At 54.5% G+C, this 21,366-nt stretch overlaps 1 protein-coding gene across 1 annotated transcript in view; it reads left to right on the top strand.

Annotated features, from left to right (window-relative positions):
• drosha (ribonuclease 3 drosha) overlaps positions 1–21,366 on the top strand; it is a 575,197-nt gene that overhangs the window by 537,233 nt on the left and 16,598 nt on the right. Inside the window, exons 23-24 of the mRNA XM_080286434.1 lie at positions 9,586–9,762; positions 15,850–16,076. Coding sequence (XP_080142560.1) covers positions 9,586–9,762; positions 15,850–16,076 — 404 coding nt within the window. The remainder of the gene's footprint in view (positions 1–9,585; positions 9,763–15,849; positions 16,077–21,366) is intronic.

Raw genomic sequence — 21,366 nt, 5'->3', positions numbered from 1 at the left:
CAACGGACGGGCGAACCAGTTCACCCGTTAGTCGTCTTCCGTACGGGCAGACACTCGGCTCCGGCCGGGGCACGTACCAGGGTAGAGAATTCCCTGCAGGTAGGATCTGTCCGTATTGGAGAGAGTGTGGCCTCTGAGCCCCTCACTCCGGCTTGTCCCCTACTGCGGGAGGAACACCACGCCGGCGGTACCTTGCCACGGCGAAAGGGCGACCTCGATCACCCTATAGGTGTCCCCCGTACGCCGGACAAGTTCACGGCTACAGCCAAGGTGCACAATAGGGGAAGGAGAGCCCTGGCTCAGGCCTATAGACACACTCAAGGGACCACGAAGAGCATGAGTCTCCCTTTAGCCTCTTTCCCTTCGGGGAGCCCTTCGTCGCCATCCGGGCTTATAGGCCCGGAGGAGGCACTAGAGTGGTGGCAAGGCCCGATATCGGACCTACTGCCCACACCCGGGAGTTCTTTGACCCTGCCGGAGCCCTGCAGGAGACGCTGCCGCAGTCCAGCCCTGACGGCGCCTCTTCCCCTGAGCACCTGCAGTCCCAGGACGCCCAGGCCCGCCGCCGCAGTCTACAACGAAGGCGATCCAGGCTCCCTCACTCCCCGGAGGCAGAGGAAGCAGGCCCGACTGCTCCGGCTGTTCGGCCCTAGTCCCGAGGGCCACTGATCAGGTCGAGGCCCCCAGACCACAGGGCCTCCCTGCACCCCACCGGCGCGGCCCTAGTATAGGAGCCGCCCCTCAGGTCGAGGCCCCAGACAGGTGAGCCTCCCTGACAGTAAGTGAAACAGTGATCTAACAAACCCAGGAAACAAGGGAAAGACGGTGACAGTGACAGTGATCCAGAGTACAGTGACAGTGCTTACGCGGAAAATATATTAAACAGTGGCCCAACAGAAACTCGTGCCATCAGGGTAAGAAGTGTATATTAATAAATAATTCAGTCCCTCCCCGCATCAAGGAACCAGGGAGTTTTCTGTGAGTCTAGAGGTAGGTGCGCGGGCGAGTCGAAAGATAAGTGTACGTGTCCCCGTGACCAGGTGACAGTGTCGAGTGTTGCTATCCGCATCCTGCCTCTATTATAGTAATATCCCCGAAACAGACTCCCAATCTCAGTAATCGTAAAGTGAACAGCCCCAGTGTATTATTATCTTGAAGTGACATAATAATTCCATACGATTAATTCAAGTGAACAACCCCAGTTGCATAATTACCCTCCAAGTGACATTAAAGGATACCCGCGATCTCCCTGTGCCATAGTGATAACATATATGATCATTCTGTGAAGCCGAGTGTAATCCTGTATCTCTGTTCCTCTATATGCTAAATATCATTGTATGTACACTGTTATGAGTAGGACCTAAGTAATAGATGTGATACGGTATACTGCCTATTTTTATGTCCTGTTCCTTTGTTAGTGCATTACATCCGGTCTAGCAAAAGGACCCCGTTCCAGTAGCTCGTGTTTTTACGACGAAAAGTCGCCTTAACCCCTTAACCGCGGGTGTCATTCCAGAATGACGGCGACAAAACTGGACCAAACCGCGGGTGGCATTCTGGAATGATCGTGAATATTTTGAACACCGCGCGTTTTCCCGGCGCGCAAATATTCTCACGCAAGAGTAGCTGTCGAGTTCTTTCACGCCAGCCATCCCACACCTCCCTCCTCCAACCCCGAGGGGACCCCCCCCACCCCTGCCCTGACCCGCATCAGTCAGTATCTGTCCAGCTCTGTGCGTGATAATGGCGCTCCGTCCCGACTCATCGTCGCTCGCTTCCTCCTCTACAATGTTTAGTGCTAGTGTTCCCTCTACCTCTACACCGGTAAAGGAACTGCCGACGGCGAGGCAGAAGGGGTTGAGCACTCCTGAAATTAGAACTGTGCTGGACAAAACAGTAAGTACTACTCTTGATTGTGGCAGTGAAAGTGACACACTCACAGCAAGCAGTGATGATTTGGCAGTGATTGGTGGTGAACCATTTTCCATTGATAGTGACAGTGATGAAAGTGATCGTGTTGATTCCCCCCACCACCCCCAACTTACTCTGGGAAAGGAAAGGCTCCTATGGGCAAATCTGGTATTGCACGTGGGAAGGGAGTGAAGCGCAGGCTCACGTCTCCCACACCAGGCCCTAGTACGCATTTCCCATCAATTTCCCGTTCCCCTAGCCCAATTGCCCTCACATCATCATCATCATCATCTGTCGTGCCCTCTCCTCAGTCTACATCATCTGAGGAGTACGAATTACCAAAGCCTGCAAAGCGAGGGAAGGCAGGCCGTGCAGGCAGGCCTAGAACAAAGGGGATGCGTGGCAGTTGGAGGGCAAAGCTGGGCGATAAGCGAGGTGATAAGCGGGGTAGAAAGGGTCAAGTTTCACCACGCACCAGGTCAGAAACCCCCCCGCCGGCCCCCCGCACAGGTCCCTCACCCGCGCCACCCCCCCACTCACCGCCCCCGCACTCACCCCCCTCCCCGTTGCCTCCTGCCTCACCCACCTCCCGCTTGCCTCCTGCCTCACCCACCTCCCGCTTGCCTCCTGCCTCACCTCCTGCCTCACCCATTGCCTCTACATCAGCTCCTTCTCACGGGGAAACGAGTGAAATGCAACCTGCCCCTGCCACTGAACCACGCACAGGGCAAGTTGATGCATTTGTTTGGACTGACGGTGGAGATTTCCAGCCACACAATCCACCGTTTGATATGACAAATGCTGGAATACAGCCTGCCTTCCCATGCAACGCAGGTGATGAGTTTGTTGATTACTTCCTGGCCTTCCTTGATGATGAAATTGTGCAGCATGTCAGCGATGAGACCAATAGGTATGCAACTCAGTGTGCAGCACAAGGGCTGGGACCTATTGGCTTGCCAAAGCAAGTGTCGTGGTTGCCTGTCGGGATTAGAGAGCTGTATGTTTTTTTTGCACTCATGTTTTTGATGCCCCATATAAAGAGACATGAGTTGGAGGAGTACTGGCTCGTGGATGACATAACTACTATCCCCATATTCGGGAAGTATATGTCACGGGATCGGTTCCGACAGCTGCTTGGATACCTGCACTTCGCTGATAATGACAACCCGTCCCAAACTGACCCTTTGTGGAAAGTGAGAGATTTCCTCAACAAGATTAGGGATCGATTTATGCGATTTTTCAGGCCTATGCAGAAAGTCGTCATAGACGAGTCCCTGGTATTGTTCAGAGGACGTCTCAAATTCAGGCAGTACATCCCCAGCAAACGCCACCGCTTTGGGATAAAGTTCTTTGTGCTGTGTGACTGTGAGACGGGGTATATAATGGATTTTGTCATTTACTCGGCTAGCACAATGGATGTGAACAGGAAAGACCCCCTTGGCTTCTCTGGCTCCGTTGTAAAAGTGCTGATGGAGAGGTATTTTGGTGGTAATCATGTGCTGTACACAGACAATTATTACACAGCACCGAAACTCTCCAAATACCTTGCTGAACACGGCATTGGCACTGTTGGCACTGTACGGAGCTATAGGAAAGAGTGGCCTAGTTTCCCCGAAGCATCATCATCATCCAGGGGAGATGTTCACCTGAAGAAGTCAGACAAGCTTCTTGCGATCAGGTGGCATGACAAGAAGGTTGTCAATATGATCAGCACCATCCACAAGGGGAAATGAAGAGAACTGGGAAGGTCAGCTACAGGACGGGAGAGCCAATCATGAAGCCTGATGCCGTCATTGATTATAATGTAAATATGAGACTCGTTGATAAGTCTGATATGATGATTGGCGAAATAGACTGTCTCAGGAGAAACACCCGATGGTACAGGAAGGCTTGCCTGCACATGCTCGATATGTGCATGCTCAATGCCTTCATTCTTTACAAGACACAAGTCGGGGGCATAAGGCAACCATCACTGAGACAGTTTTCCAAGACTGTCGTGCAGCAGCTACTTGAACGATTTGGTCAGGTGACGGCATTGATCCCGAGGCGACACTCTGACACACAACCTGACCGTCTTGAGTGCCGCAATTACATGAGCCGGCACCAGCTTGTGAAATTGCCTCCTAAAGCAGGCGGCAGGTTGTCACAGGGCCGCTGCAGAGTATGTTCAACCACCACACGAAGGCCTACGACGAGAAAAATGAGCACACACCAGTGCCTTGAATGCCAAGTCGCTCTATGTGTAACTCCGTGCTTTGCCGAGTACCACTCTCTGAGTAAATACTGAAAGTGACAGTGATATATAGTGATGCGACAGTGACGTGCTTTGCCAATAATTGTATAATGGATAATGTAGTAATAAGGGATATTTTGCCTAGAAAATAAAGGAAATATTGGCCAGTATAATAAGTGATATTGTAATAAGAGAATCTGCGGCACTTGTGGAATTCTGCGGCACTTATGTAATTCTGTGATGCGCCAGTGACGCAATATAGTAATAAGTGCATTGTAAATATAATGTACATTGCCCATATTATATGTAAAATAATATTAGAAGTTAGAAAGAATGAAAAGATCGCAGGAAACGTCAGTGAGCGGGTGCCGCCGCAGTGAAGTGAGGCGCAGCCGCAGTGAAGAGCGGGCGCAGCCGCAGGGAAGTGCCTTTTACCTACCTCAGTGAACACAGAGTGGGTGTTTATCGTATGTACAGTGTTCATATATGTTTATATTACTATCATGAGAGAGTGGTTGGCATTTGGTACTGGTGTGTGGGGCGTAAAATAGTTATTTCACACCCCTCACTTCTAACGGCTCTCCCCGTCCTGTGAAAGTCAACGAAGTCATGAAACCTACATCAATGGAAAGCTGAAGGTTTGTACTTTCTAATGGTACCTTATTTTTTTCTCTAGCTTTATTCTGTGCAGTTATTAAGGTTTAAAGGTTTGTTTACATTTGGCTGAAACCCCCGCGGGAGAGGACGGTCAGACCAAAACAATACCCGCGGTTAAGGGGTTAAAAACACAGCATTACACTGGTGGCAAGCGGTGGTTCTAGATCCGAGTAAAGCACGGAGGAACGCAGAAAGGAAACTTACAATGGCAGCCAAACCACACATCCAATTGCCGAGGTTCAAACCGGACCAGTGCGACATAGATGTATATTTAGACATGGTCAAACCCCTCCTAGACATAGGGTTCGACTCAGACAGAGAAAAGATCGCAGTCACACTACCTAACCTGGGGAAAATAATCACCACTGTCACTCCCAAAATCGTCCCGAGACTAAAATGGGATCAATTCAAACAAATTGTGAAACCGGCGGCGACACCATCTCTGGGCACAGTTGTAGCCTTGTCGGAACTAGACGCCCTCACATACGACGGAATCCTCGATGACACCTTCATCCAGGCTAGGCGGCTCGTCTCCGCTGCGTACCCGGGCACAGACGCAAAAACCCGGGAACAACTCATATTCCACAAACTCCTCAGGATCCTCCCCAATTTCATTAAAAACCACTTCATAATACATGAACCGACGGGAGACCTGGATAAACAAATCAACTTAATAAGGCGCCTTCTAACCGTCCACTCCTCCCCCAAACGCATCGGCATCATCAACCATTTCCCCACGGATCTCATCCCTGTAAATCCTTGGGAATTTACTCCTTGCTGCCCTGAGTGCCCAATCCACGACATTCGTGAGCAGCTAAAAGCTGCCCGGGGCAGCAAAACAAAACAAGAGCGCCCACAAGCCTCCCCACCATACGCCGATTGCCCCAAGCCTCAAAGAAGAAAAGTGATACGAGGAAGTCACAGAAGGCGCCCCCCCACTGCCCCCACATCTCACCGTAATGATGGGGGCCACCTCACATCTCCCCCAGTCGATGACAGGGGAAACCGTCATCTTTCCATTTCCTCTCCTCCCACTATCTCTTCTATTTTGCCCTCCCCTATTCCTACCACTATTCCTAACCCTCCCACCTCACACACCATTTTCTCCACTACTGCCGCCTCCCCCCTTCCTATTCCTCCCCAACACAAAGCCTGCCTCCCCCTTCGCAGGCCTGCTAGAACCCTTACCCCATCTTTCCCAAACCCACTTCCCAAAACTGCCTCCTCCTGTCTACTCCCTCCCACCTACCACCCCGCACCACCCACCACCACCACATCCCCGCCACTCACTTTTCCCACCTACACAGCCTCTCTTTCCTCGCTCACTTCCCCCACCCCACCATCAACCTCACCATACCCACAAACCCCTTCCCCCACGTCACCCTTGCCTGACCCACCACCACCTTCTTCCGATTCTGATCCTTCACCAACCACCCCACCTCCTCCAACCCGCCACTCTCAATCACCGCCCGCTACGCCCGCCACCAACACCTTACAACCAGAAACAAAAATTGAGAGAGTGCTATGGCGCCGCCACGACCGCCCACCTGTCAGAATCCGAGGGACCCACCACCTTCTCCGACTCCTACGCCGGACCAACCATCCATCCTCCCTCCGGCTCACTCTCAACCCCCATCAGGAGCCTAACACCTTCACCACCCACTGGGTCAGCCTCACCCAACACCTCACCCCGGCCTACCAGACTTCCACCTCCACCACCTACCACCTCCAGTCACGGGGCCGTGACTTCAACAACACGGAAGGTGGTAAAATGCCCGCCGTGCGCGCCGCAGGACCTCCCACCTCACCACCCCCCACACCACCACCGAGCTGCCACCCCACCACCTCCCCGGGAGGACACACCGGTGAGGTTAGTGACCCCGGGCAAGAGGGTCATCAGGGCATCACGGCCCTGAGCCCCTATTCCCCGCAAGTGCCCCAACCCCAGGTGATCAGGGGAACCGAACTACTGTGCGGGCGGGGTAGTGATCGTCAGACCAGGGGTGGGACTGAAAAGAATTGTCCCAGGTAACACCGTATTGACGGTCTTGTTACACCCTCTAGGGCAGGAGGCCCAAGGGCAGGAGGCCCAAGGCTACAGCCTAAAGAAAGAGAAAGTGACAGACATAGGCTATGGCCTAACAGAGTGTGCAAAGGGGAAGGTGACCCCAGGCTCCAGCCTTAACACACTGAGGAGAGAGAGTTGCCTGTGTGCATCCCTCTCCAGTTGCTCTTCGGCTACGGCCAGAATACGGTCCAGGGTAGAGAGACCCTGCTACCGTATGTGTAGCGCTACCCAATTACAGAAGCGGCGTCCCGGGGTCGGTACCTTGCCGCAACGGACGGGCGAACCAGTTCACCCGTTAGTCGTCTTCCGTACGGGCAGACACTCGGCTCCGGCCGGGGCACGTACCAGGGTAGAGAATTCCCTGCAGGTAGGATCTGTCCGTATTGGAGAGAGTGTGGCCTCTGAGCCCCTCACTCCGGCTTGTCCCCTACTGCAGGAGGAACACCACGCCGGCGGTACCTTGCCACGGCGAAAGGGCGACCTCGATCACCCTATAGGTGTCCCCCGTACGCCGGACAAGTTCACGGCTAAAGCCAAGGTGCACAATAGGGGAAGGAGAGCCCCGGCTCAGGCCTATAGACACACTCAAGGGACCACGAAGAGCGTGAGTCTCCCTTTAGCCTCTTTCCCTTCGGGGAGCCCTTCGTCGCCATCCGGGCTTATAGGCCCGGAGGAGGCACTAGAGTGGTGGCAAGGCCCGATATCGGACCTACTGCCCACACCCGGGAGTTCTTTGACCCTGCCGGAGCCCTGCAGGATACGCTGCCGCAGTCCAGCCTTGATGGCGCCTCTCCCCCTGAGCACCCGCAGTCCCAGGACGCCCAGGCCCGCCGCCGCAGTCTACAACGAAGGCGATCCAGGCTCCCTCACTCCCCGGAGGCAGAGGAAGCAGGCCCGACTGCTCCGGCTGTTCGGCCCTAGTCCCGAGGGCCACCGATCAGGTCGAGGCCCCCAGACCACAGGGCCTCCCTGCACCCCACCGGCGCGGCCCTAGTATAGGAGCCGCCCCTCAGGTCGAGGCCCCAGACAGGTGAGCCTCCCTGACAGTAAGTGAAACAGTGATCTAACAAACCCAGGAAACAAGGGAAAGACGGTGACAGTGACAGTGATCCAGAGTACAGTGACAGTGCTTACGCGGAAAATATATTAAACAGTGACCCAACAGAAACTCATGCCATCAGGGTAAGAAGTGTATATTAATAAATAATTCAGTCCCTCCCCGCATCAAGGAACCAGGGAGTTTTCTGTGAGTCTAGAGGTAGGTGCGCGGGTGAGTCGAAAGATAAGTGTACGTGTCCCCATGACCAGGTGACAGTGTCGAGTGTTGCTATCCGCATCCTGCCTCTATTATAGTAATATCCCCGAAACAGACTCCCAATCTCAGTAATCGTAAAGTGAACAGCCCCAGTGTATTATTATCTTGAAGTGACATAATAATTCCATACGATTAATTCAAGTGAACAACCCCAGTTGCATAATTACCCTCCAAGTGACATTAAAGGATACCCGCGATCTCCCTGTGCCATAGTGATAACATGTATGATCATTCTGTGAAGCCGAGTGTAATCTTGTATCTCTGGTCCTCTATATGCTAAATATCATTGTATGTACACTGTTATGAGTAGGACCTAAGTAATAGATGTGATACGGTATACTGCCTATTTTTATGTCCTGTTCCTTTGTTAGTGCATTACATCCGGTCTAGCAAAAGGACCCCGTTCCAGTAGCTCGTGTTTTTATGACGAGAAGCCGCCTTAAAATTACAATATATATATATATATATATATATATATATCTATATATATATATATATATATATAAAATGCGTGACTTACAGACCAGTGCCCCCGAAATGGAAACAGAAGAATACCATAGTACCCCCGAAATGGAAACAGAAGAATACCGTAGTGCCCCCGAAATGGAAACAGAAGAATACCGTAGTGCCCCCGACAACGGGGCAAGTGAGATACAGCCCAGTATGCCCGGGAACGTGCCGACACCCCCACACGGACCCCACGGGGTAACCACCACCAGTCGGAGCAACCCCCAGCAACAACGGCATATGTCAGCCCGGGCTGTGCACCCCTATATCACGCAGCCACCACGCCGTCGCCGTCGTGGGAGAAGGACACTACCTTCACGGAGTGGGATTGTTGAACCAGCTAGGGGTGGAGTTGTTCTAGACACTCCAGACAGCGCCCCTCAGAAGACGGCCTATTGTCTCTCCCACCCTCGTGAGACGGCCTATTGTCGCTCCGAAGGTGCCCCGGTCGAGACGGCCTATTGTCACTCCGAAGGTGCCCTGGTCGAGACGGCCTATTGTTGCTCCCGCCCTCGTGAGACGGCCTATTGTCGCTCCGAAAGTGCCCTGGTAGAGACGGCCTATTGTCGCTCCGAAGGTGCCCTGGTCAAGACGGCCTATTGTCGCTCCTGCCCTCGTGAGACGGCCTATTGTCGCTCCGAAAGTGCCCTGGTAGAGACGGCCTACTGTCGCTCCCGCCCTCGTGAGACAGCCTATTGTCACTCCGAAGGTGCCATGGTAGAGACGGCCTATTGTCGCTCCCCCCTCCTGCAGAAGGAGACGGCCCACTGCCGCTCCCGCCTTCGTGAAACGGCCCACTGTCGCTCCGAAGGTGCACAGAGGTGTGCTGACTCCCCCACTCAGGCCACGGCCAATTGCCGGGACCCGACACCTGAGAGCCCTACCCCTGGGCAGCCACAGCCAATTGCCGGGCCCCTCGGATGAAAGGGGGCAAGGAGCGGGACATCACCCCGGCAGGAGACGAGAGCCCAGGCCTCCCGTACCGGAGCAGCCTGGTCAGGCCTCACAGCCTCCCCTGGCCTCCGCTCCCTACGCCCGGCTCTGGAGCAGACGCAGCTGACGGGCCCCAGTGTAAGCCAGTGCCGTAGTCCTCCCCTGTCGGCGCCCCTAGACACTGGAGACCGCAGTCCGCAGTCTCTCCCGATCCTCCCCAGGACGCCTGGGCGCAATCTCCATACGCCCCCACAACGACGTTAGGCTCCCACCTCCGGCCGAAACTTACACCAGAGGTTTCTGGAGCTATTCGGCCCCAATCCCGAGGGTCACACCCCTGAGCCCAGCTCGGAGGCCATGGGTAGCCCAGGACGCAAGAGGACGCCCCTACGTGTCGTCCCGTGCCCTCTCGACACGCCTTCCCTTGGCGGTGCCCGTAGCCCGGCAGGATTGCCGACGGCGTGTTCCCGCCCCTGCCCCCCACGATGAATACGTGCAAGTGATTTAGGTTAAGTGTGACTTTGCCGAACCTAGTGTAATATCGTGCAGTGACTTAATATAGTGAATATCGGGGCAAGTAAGATCACAGTGAGAGAATAAAGGACGAGTGTGTGAACCAAGATCTGATGAACTATATTTATGAGTGACGTCCCTTATACAATTAGTAAGACTGTGCCGCCGGAAAATTCCTCCGTAGTAATATACCCCCACTGCTGTAAACTCTAAAGAAATAATACGAGGAAGTGTTAATGATATTCCCCCACTCACGCTACCCGTAAATCCTGTACGACACTCCCTCGTCCCAGTATCTAGTGTAAGTGTAAACCAGGAATAGAATCAATTACCAAAGTCCCTTTGCTATTGGAAAACGTGTAATTCCCATTGTTAATACTTGCCTCTCTCCAGTATTACCATAACTCCCTCCTAGCCGTCATAAGTCACTCCCCCCCTTCCCCCCCTTGTGAGACTCGCTCCCCGCGCCTCACGCGCGCGCCTATATTCACTGTACCCTGAATACACTAGGCTTAATTGTGTTGGCATTAATATCAGATAAGCAAGTATCCTGCGAGGTACATATATCCTAGATAAGGTTTTTATTTCTTGCTATATATTATGTTGTAATATCTGCTGATTTGTCCTGTGTCTGATTGTGGTAATATGTGTAAAGGTTATTGCCTGAAGTTTTTGTGTCCTGCCTCTCTTTATTGCACTAAGCTCCGGTCTCGAAAGAGGACCCCGCTCCACGTTAGGTGTTTTAGGAACGAGAAGTCGAGCCTATTTACACCTAGCATTACACTGGTGGCCAGCGGTGGTTCTTGACCCGGGCGTAAAAGAGAGGTAGTCAGAAATATTTGGCAAAATGGCAACTAAACCGCACGTTCAGTTACCCAAGTTTGACCCCCACCAGTATGATATACACACATATCTGACAATAATTAAACCCTTACTGGATATTGGCTTTGAAAATGACCAACAGAAAATTGCAGTCACACTACCACTATTGGGTAAAGCGGAGGCGAACATAGCACCGAAAATCGTCCCAGAACTCACCTGGCAGAACTTTTGAAAGTTCACTGTACAAGCCATCACCCCATCATTAGGGAAAGTGGTGGCTCTATCCCAATTGGATTGTTTTTCATTCGAAGGGGATTTAGATAATATCCTGATACAGGCATGACGCCTGGTTACTGCTGCCTACCGGGAGGCAGATGAAGAAACCCGGGATCAGCATACATTTAACACTCTGCTTAGAGTGCTTCCGAGTGTTGTTAAGCAACACTTCACTATCCATGACCCAACAGGAGACATGGATAGAGATATACAGCTGATACGGCGCCTCCTGACCGCCTGCCCTTCTCCACAGCAAATCAATGTTGTTAAGATATTCCCCACCCGACCCCCGGCTCCAACCACACCACGACCACCTCTGCCTCGCACCAGCCCAACCCCAGCGCCTAGCCCGCCCAGGGCACACCCCTCCCGTCGGCACCCCGCCTCGCGAGAAAACCCGAACCTAATTCTTGTCAACCCGTGGGAATTCACAGCCTGCAACTCCCGCTGCCCCCTTCATGACATACGGAACCAGCTTAAAGCTGCTCGCCGCAGAATCACAGCCCCGGGTTTGCGTAAAGTGTCCGCCTTAGAAGGCGAGGCCCCAGGGGACAAGCTGATGCCCATGGACGAGCCCCATTCAGGAGAACCGGAGCAGGAACAGGAGAATGAAAGCCCTAGACAGCTGGATTTTTAGGCCTGCCCCCGCACCAACCCACGGTGGCGGGGGCCATTACCCCTAAGTATTGCCCCCCAGTATACCACAAGATGAAAATAAACGGCGTGAAGGCCAGACTGCTAGTCGATACAGGAGCGGCCAGGTCCTGCCTTTACAGCCACTATTTCTCCCGCTACAGATCGCTGTTTGGCCCACTCCGCCCTACTACCACTCACCTTGTGGACACGGGGGATGGCCCCCTGCCCATCCATGGGGAGACTTGGGCCCTACGGGTCGACACCCACCAGCCGGTGTCCACCCAACATCCATTCATCATTTTTTATTCCTCCTGCCGGAGTTATGACGGGTATTTAGGATTGGACTTGCTCCAAAAACTCGGAGCTACGATCGACTGTCGCCACTGACAACTTCAGTTCCGCCCCCCATCCCGTTCCTCCCCGGCCATTTGCACATGCATGCCACGGCCCTGGCCGGAGGATTCCCCCCCTTCCTCCCCCCAGTGCCCCCCTTCCCCCCTTCCCCCACCCCCCTCTCCTCTCCCTCCCGTGCCTTTTCACCCCACTCCTGCTCCGCCTCTGTTACCATCCTCTCCCACCATGAGGCTTGGGTGCCCCTTGACAGGCCCTCAGGTCCCTCCGTTTTGTTCTGCCCCCTCCGGAGCCCTTTCTGCCTGCCTTGTGTCCCCCACCTTCCTCCCACCCCACCACGCCGCCATCCGCATTGCCAATCTCTCCCCGTCCCCTGTCACCCTCCCCAAAGGGCTTATCATCGGAGAGATGGAGGAAGCCGAGCCCTGTGCCCCATCCTCCTCCCACCTCTCTACCCCTCTACCCCCCATCCCCGACCATCTCTCTGACCAGCAGTTAGACACCCTACGCTGCCTCCTCCTGGATTTCCAAGATTTGTTTGCGACAGGACCAGCAGATATAGGGCATACCACATACCTGTCGCATGAAATTCATATGACAGGCCCACCTATACGACAACCATCTCGACATAAGAACCCCCGACAGAGAGAGGAAGAGAACCGCCAAGTGTGCGAAATGGTAGAGGCAGGTGTCACTTCCCCCTCCACCAGCCCATGGTCCTCCCCCGTCATTCTAGTAAAAAAGAAAGACGGCACGATGCTGTTTTGCATTGACTACCGCCGCGTGAACGACGTCACCATTAAAGATGCCACCCCCCTTCCCCGCATTGACGATTCCCTAGACTCCCTCTACGGGGCGTCTTGGTTTTCTACCCTCGACCTCCAGTCTGGATACTGGCAGGTCCCCGTCCATCCGGACCATCCAGACAAGACGGCCTTTTCCACCAGTAATGGCAAACATTACGAATTTAATGTTCTGCCATTCGGCCTCTGCAACGCCCCTGCCACCTTCTCCAGGCTAATGGAATCTGTCTTGAGCAGCCTCACTTGGGAAATATGTTTAGCTTATCTTGACGACGTCATTGTTTTTAGCCAAACCTGGGCCGACCACTTGCAGTGCCTCCACCGAGTTTTCACTAGAATTCGCCAGGCAGGCCTCAAGCTACATCCTTCTAAATGTGTCCTAGCCGCCAGAACCGTCTCGTTCCTGGGACATACTATTTCCCAAGCAGGAATCTCCCCAGATCCCGACAAGCTCCATGCCGTAGCGGACATATCGCCGTCGCAGGATGTCCACGGCGTCCGCGCCTTCCTGGGACTCACGTCCTATTACCGTCGCTTCATGAAGGGATTCGCGCAGATTGCCAAACCTCTTCACGATATGACACGAAAAGGGGAACCTTTTCTCTGGACCAAGGACTGGCGAGCTGCTTTTCAACAGCTAAAAGACAAGCTCGTCTCTGCCCCCATCATAGCCTTCCCCGACTATGCCCTCCCTTTTCGCCTCTACACCGATGTGTCCCTTACCACGATAGGCACCGTCCTAACCCAGGTACAGGCCAGCAGAGAACACATCATTGCCTACGTCAGTCGCACTCTGAATCTGGCTGAAAAGAATTATGCCGCCACCAAGCAAGAATGCCTCGGCATAATCTGGGCCCTCCAATATTTTAGGGCTTATCTTTCCGGGACCCAAGTCACGATAATCACTGACCACCAATCACTCCAGTGGTTACGCCAGTCGGACTCCCTTAACGCCCAACTCGTCAGGTGGCGCGACACCCTTGAGGAGTTTCAGTACGAAATTTCATACAGGCCCAGAAAGCTCCACACCAATGCAGATGCCCTCTCCCGCCTCCCCATCCACGCGGTACAGCCAGACCCGGATCTCCTACAACTCTGGCACCACAAGGAACAGCCCCCCTGGATCCCTGCCCACCTATTCACTAAGCTATGCTGACAGGGCGACCACCTCCTAACCCCGTCCGGGCATATCCTCTTGACCCCCGATGCAGCACGTGACACCCTGCGCCACCTCCATGCCCATAACGGCATCCACTTGGGCACCAAAAAATTATTACAGGTGTTCAACGACATTTACTGGGCCCCAAATCCCTCCACCCTTGCCAAGAAAATCATTGACTTGCCGCGCCTGCGCGCTTGGAAAAGATATCACCCAGACCGCCGGACCATCGGGCCATATCACCGCCCACAAGCCCTGGCAACTCCTGGCGATCAACATAGTAGGCCCTCTTCCCCTCAAATCTGGATATAAATACGTGATCACTTTTGTAGACACGTATTCAAAATTCGTAGTAGCCTGCCTGGCTAAGGAACATCATGCCGTCGCTGTCACCGATGCCCTTCTCTGAAATGTGTTCCCTTACTTTGGCATCCCACAAGCCATCCATTCCGATAATGCCCCCAAGTTCTCCGGAAAAGTCTGGGAGGAGCTAGCCAGAATTTTCGGGTATAAGATCTCCCACTCCTCACCATACTGGCCACAAGGGAACGCTGTATGTGAATGTAGCCATCGTACCCTTATCAATCAGTTACGCACCCGAATCGAGGCTACAAAGAACGACGACTGGCCGGCTCATGTGAAAATTGTCCAGTGGGGCATGAATTCATGCCCCTGAGAGGACGGGATTTCCCCCCATACGAGAATCTTTGGGGAAACTCCCCTCCTACTACCCCTATGCCACCACCTGCAGCCGCCAGCTTCCTCTCCCACTACAGACCCGCTACACCTACTAAAAGGGCGGATACACCACCTACAAAAGAATCTGGATCTTGGGCCCAACACAGCCTCCAACCCCTTCAACCCAGGTGACACAGTCGTCGTCGCCCAACTCCCCACTCCCCACAAGCTCGCCCCCTGCTTCACGGGGCCCCACACAATCACTCGCATCCCCAACCCATACCAGGTGGTCATAGACTACCACGGCACTCCCCATACCCTCCGCAACCGCCACGTGCGGCCTTTCCACACGCCCACCTCACCCGCCCCGGCCCCACACCCCCAGCCCCCTCCAGCCCCCGCACCACCCTCTACATTCACATATGAGTGCTACGTTTCCTCCTCACCCTCCCACTCCACCCCCCCCTACCACCTCAGCCTCCCCGGCTGCCACCACCCCCCACACCTCACCTGACACCTCCCCCACCACCCCTCGCTCGCCCTCACCCCTTCCCTCCATTGCTCCCCCCTCAACGCCCACTCCCACCTCTTCCGCCCATGCCACCACACCCTCACCACAACCCACTACCACCACCCCTCCCCCACCCACCATGCATACACCCATTCCACCAACACCACACCCCACCGCACCCACAACACGTGAAACAACCCGCCCAACTCAACACCGCCCACCCCATACGCCCACCTCCCCTCCCACCCCGACCCTCAAGACCACCACCACCCGCTTGGGCCGCCTCTCATGCCCACCCGCCCAATACACACACACTCCTACACCACCCACCTCCCCACAACTTCACACCATCAAGCTACATCAGGCCCAAATCTCCTCTACCTGTACTCCCCAGAGACTCAGCACAGCATTATCACGGCACAAAACCCAGCCCTTACCCTTGGTATCCAGCATTCAGCTTCCGACCACACCGACAGCCACACCAAGCAAGCTGGGAGTGAAGCGGGCTGTATGGGGGCCTACCCTTGGCAGGAACCAAAGACTCCGCAGGCCACACCATCTGCTAACCCTCGTCCATTCCACCACCACCACCTCCACACACTTCCTCACCTGCGACGCGGAGCAGGAGGAAAACCCCTACACCATCGCCTGGCAAACCATGCTGCAACACCTCCAACCCGTGTACACCACCCACGACACGCAAGCATTCCACCTCCAGCCACGAGGACGTGACTTTTTACATGGGGAGAGTGGTAAAATGCGTGACTTAGAAAGCAGTGCCCCCGAAAAGGAAACAGAAGAATACCGTAGTGCCCCCGAAATGGAAACAGAAGAATACTGTAGTGCCCCCGACAACGGGGCAAGTGAGATACAGCCCAGTATGCCCAGGAACGTGCCGACATCCCCACACGGACCCCATGGGGTAGCCACCACCAGTCGGAGCAACTCCCAGCAACAATGGCATATGTCAGCCTGGGCCGTCCACCCCTATATCACGTAGCCACCACGCCGTCGCCATCGTAGGAGAAGGACACTACCTTCACGGAGTGGGATTGTTGAACCAGCTAGGGGTGGAGTTGTTCTAGACACTCCAGACAGCGCCTCTCAGGAGACGGCCTATTGTCGCTCCCGCCCTCGTGAGACAGCCTATTGTCGCTCCGAAGGTGCCCCGGTCGAGACAGCCTATTGTCACTCCCCCCTCCTGCAGAAGGAGACGGTCTACTGCCACTCCCACCTTCGTGAGACGGCCCACTGTCGCTCCGAAGGTGCACAGAGGTGCACTCACTCCCCCACTCAGGCCACGGCCAATTGCCGGGCCCCTCGGATGAAAGGGGGCAAGGAGCGAGACGTCACCCTGGCAGGAGACGAGAGCCCAGGCTTCCCGTACCGGTCAGGCCTCACAGCCTCCCCTGGCCTCCGCTCCCTACGCCTGGCTCTGGAGCAGACGCACCTGATGGGCCCCAGTGTAACCCGGTGCCGCAGTCCTCCCCTGTCGGCGCCCCTAGATGCTGGAGACTGCAGTCCACAGTCTCTCCTGATCCTCCCCAGGACGTCCGGGCGCGATCTCCATACGCCCCCACGACAACGTAAGGCTCCCACCTCCGGCCGAGACTTACACCAGAGGTTTCTGGAGCTATTCGGCCCCAGTCCCGAGGGTCACACCCCTGAGCCCGGCCCGGAGGCCATGGGTAGCCCAGGACGCGAGAGGATGCCCCTAAGAGTCGTCCCGTGCCCTCTCGGCACGCCTCCCCTTGGCGGTGCCCCTAGCCCGGCAGGATTGCTGACGGCGTGTTCCCGCCCCTGCCCCCCACGATGAATACGTGTGATGCTGCCCAGAAACAGTGCAAGTGATTTAGGTTAAGTGTGACTTTGCTGAACCTAGTGTAATATCGTGCAGTGACTTAACATAGTGAATATCGGGGCAAGTAAGATCACAGTGAGAGAATAAAGGACGAGTGTGTGAACCAAGATCTGATGAACTATATTTATGAGTGACGTCCCTTATATACAATTAGTACGACTGTGCCGCCGGGAAATTCCTCCGTAGTAATACACCCCCACCTCTGTAAACTCTAAAGAAATAATACGAGGAAGTGTTAATGATATTCCCCCACTCACGCTACCCGTAAATCCTGTACGACACTCCCTCGTCCCAGTATCTAGTGTAAGTGTAAACCAGGAATAGAATCAATTACCAAAGTCCCTTTGCTATTGGAAAACGTGTAATTCCCATTGTTAATACTTGCCTCTCTCCAGTATTACCATAACTCCCTCCTAGCCGTCACAAGTCACTCCCCACACCCCCCTCCCCCCCCATTGTGAGACTCACTCCCCGCGCCTCACGCGCGCGCCTATATTCACTGTACCCTGAATACACTAGGCTTAATTGTGTTGGCATTAATATCAGATAAACAAGTATCCTGCGAGATACACATATCCTAGATAAGGTTTTTATTTCTTGCTATATATTATGTTGTAATATCTGCTGATTTGACCTGTGTCCAATTGTGGTAATTAAAATGCCCGCGGCCGGACCTTCCGCCCTGCCACCCCCCACACCACCACCGGGCCACCACCACCCCACCACCCGAGGAGGAGATAACGGACAGGTTAATGACCCAGGACAAGAAGGTCATCCAACCAATACTGATCTGTGCCCCTTCTTCCCGCAACTGCCCCAACGCCAGGTGAGCCTAGATCCGCAACAACTTACACATCGGGTTGACCATCGACAGCAGTGGGGTGGGACTGATCTAACATCAGTCCCTAGTAGTTTTGTGGTGACGACCACAGCTTCACCCCAACAGGGCAGGAGGTCCCTAGGTGAGCCACAAGGTGTTCACACCTGCTGCCACCACGAGCCACGAGGAAATACCATCCTCTGCCGCTACTCTGGTGAGCCACGAGGGTCTAGTACCCTCTGCCACCGTGAGCCACGAGGGAGAAATACCCTCTGCCACTACCAGGACAGGAGGTCCTTTAACGAGGGAGAAACACCCTCTATCACAAACAGGGCAGGAGGCCCAATAGTGGACTATTCGGGGCCAACACCCCTAGCCACCCCAAGGGTAAGAGCCCCTTGTATAAAGCCACAAGTGGGTCCCAGGACCGATCGACCTGGCGCCACGGCTGTATCGGAGACAAGAGAGAGTCGCCTCTGTGCTATCCTCCCTGTGTAAGAGAGAGATCACGGCCTCCGTGTGTCCTCTAAATTCAGTCAACTCCTGCAGGAGTAGCTGGACACCACCAGGGGGAGTTGCCCCGAAAGTGTCACCCGAGCAGAGACCCGGTCCCAGTCGGGACCTACCTCCCACACCCGGGAAATTCTTGTCTTCCCCAGGTACCAGCAGGAGACGAGGCCGCAGCCCACACCTGACGGCGAGTCCCCTGACAGACCTCCACAGCCCTCGGACCCCCAGGCGAGCCCAGCAGCCTACCAACGCTGACCTCCCCCTGCCGCAGACCCTCCGACGCCAGACACGACTGCTTCACCTCTTTGGCCCCAGTCCCGAGGGCCAACACAACAGGTCGAGGCCCCACATAGACGGGCCTCCCTGCACCACGACGACGAGACCCTGAGAAGGAGGTCTACAACAGGTCGAGACCCCAGGCAAGAGGGTCTCCCTGCACTGTGACGACGGGACCAGAGAGAGGGTCTACAACAGGTCGAGACCCCAGGCAAGAGGGTCTCCCTGCAACGCCTCAGTGGATCGGACCCGGGTCGAGTCTCCCCCCAGCGGGTACGGTGATTCCCGCCACGGGTAGAGCCCCCGGAGGTCCCCTTAAAAGTGACAGAGTGATATCGCCCCAGAAAATCGGGCAAGATTAGTGACTTTCCCTCCTACAGTGAGACAGAGACAGTGATACAGTAACAAAGTGAATAAGAGGGATTCCACCTATAAGTGTCCGTGATTACTTTCCCTTGATAAAGACTATAAGTTTTGGGCCCGTGAAACTAGTGTTGTTCCCCAGCTCAGAACAGAGGAGTTCCCCCCTTATCAGTGCACGCGCGGGCGAGAGTCGCCGTGCCGAGCCCAGCCAGTAAATTATAGTGATCTGCTCCCCCCTGTTCTTTTATAGTAGTAATCCTCCCCTGGCTCATCAAGCCCATACATCTCTATTGTACCAGTGCACTAAGACCTTTTGGACTTTAATGAAAGTTAGTCACATTCACTTATGGACCCTTAACCCATTGTAAAGTGTAATTATAGTGTTGTCTTAACATAACTTTGTATATCTGTATCCCCTGTCCAGAATATCATTCTATGTAATATTGTCACGGTGTTAGAATTAAGGTAATAGATGTGTTAAAGGTGGACTGCCTAGTTTTTATGTCCTGTTCCTTTGTTAGTGCTTTACTTCCGGTCCGGAAAGAGGACCCCGCTCAGTAGCTAGTGTTTTTAGTACGAGGAGTCGGCCTAAAAGCACTCAGCATAACACTGGTGGCAAGCGGTGGTTCTGGATCCGAGTAAAAGCACGGAGGAACGTAAAAGGAAACTTGCACAATGGCAGCTAAACCGCACATTCAGTTACCAAAATTCAACCCGGACCAATGTGACATGGATGTTTATTTGGACATGATCAAACCCCTTTTAGACATAGGGTTTGACTCAGATAAGGAGAAAATTGCAGTCACACTACCTAATCTGGGGAAAATTATCACCAATGTCATACCAAAAGTAGTCCCAGAACTGTCATGGGACCAGTTCACGCACATTGTGAAACAGGCAGTGACGCCATCTCTGGGCACAGTTGTAGCTTTATCACAACTAGACGCCCTCACATACGACGGAAGCCTCGATGACACCTTCATCCAGGCTAGGAGGCTCGTCACCGCCACGTACCCGGGCACAGACGCAAAAACCCGGGAACAACTCATATTCCACAAACTCCTCAGGACCCTCCCCGGTTTCATTAAAGACCACTTCACAATACATGAACAGATGGGAGACCTGGATAAAGATATCAACCAAATAAGGCGCCTTCTAGCCGTCCACTCCTCCCCCAAACACATCGGCGACATCACACAATTCCCCACGGACCTCATCCCTGTAAATCCGTGGGAATTTTCTCCTTGCTGCCCGGAGTGCCCAATCCACGACATTCGTGAAGAGCTAAAAGCTGCCCGGCACAGCACAGCAACACAAGAGCGCCTACAGGCCTCCCCACCATGCGCCGATCGCCCCAAGCCTCGCAGCAGGAAAGTGGGACGAGGAAAGCACAGAAGGCGCCCCCTCACTGCCCCCGCGTCTCGCCGTAATGACGGGGGCCACCTCACATCTCTCCCAGTCTATGACAGGGAAAAACATCATCTTTCCTTTTCCTCTCCTCTCACTGCCTCTTCTATTTTGCCCTTCCCTATTCCTACCCCTATTCCTAACCTTCCCACCTCACACACCACTTTCTCCACTACTACCGCCTCCCCCCTGCCTATTCCTCCCCAACACAAAGCCTGCCTCCCCCTTCACAGACCTCCTAGAACCTTTACCTCATCTTCCCCTAACCTACTTCCCAAAACCGCCTCCTCATGTCTACTCCCTCCCACCTACCACCCCGCACCACCCACCACCATCACTTCCCCGCCACTCATTTTCCCCGCCAACACAGCCAACTCATTCGCCTTCCCTATCACACCATCCTCCCCCTCAGCCTCACCTCCGCCTGCATCTCCTCCGGCTACCCCACCTCCTCCAACCCACCACTCCCAATCACCGCCCGCTACGACCACCACCAACACCGCACCGCACCACCCATCACCAACTCCCACCGTCACCGCCGCGGAAACAACCACCACCACCGTACCACCACAACTCCCACCACACCCCACCCGCACCCCACCATGCACCGCCCCACGCAACACATCACCCACCAACTCCCCACGTGCCCAACCACCATCACCACCGACGCCCACCCTCACCACCATGACCATCAGATCATGACGCATCTTTCGCCCACCATCTACATACACCCCCACACCTCCATCTCAGGCATCG

Source organism: Coenobita brevimanus, chromosome 111 (genome assembly GCF_032717465.1).
Source record: "Coenobita brevimanus isolate Jiangsu-jjx chromosome 111, ASM3271746v2, whole genome shotgun sequence".
Classification (NCBI taxonomy): Eukaryota; Metazoa; Arthropoda; class Malacostraca; order Decapoda; family Coenobitidae; genus Coenobita; species Coenobita brevimanus.
The sequence above is the reverse complement of the archived record's forward strand: the minus strand, read 5'-3'. Positions and strand labels throughout refer to the sequence as shown.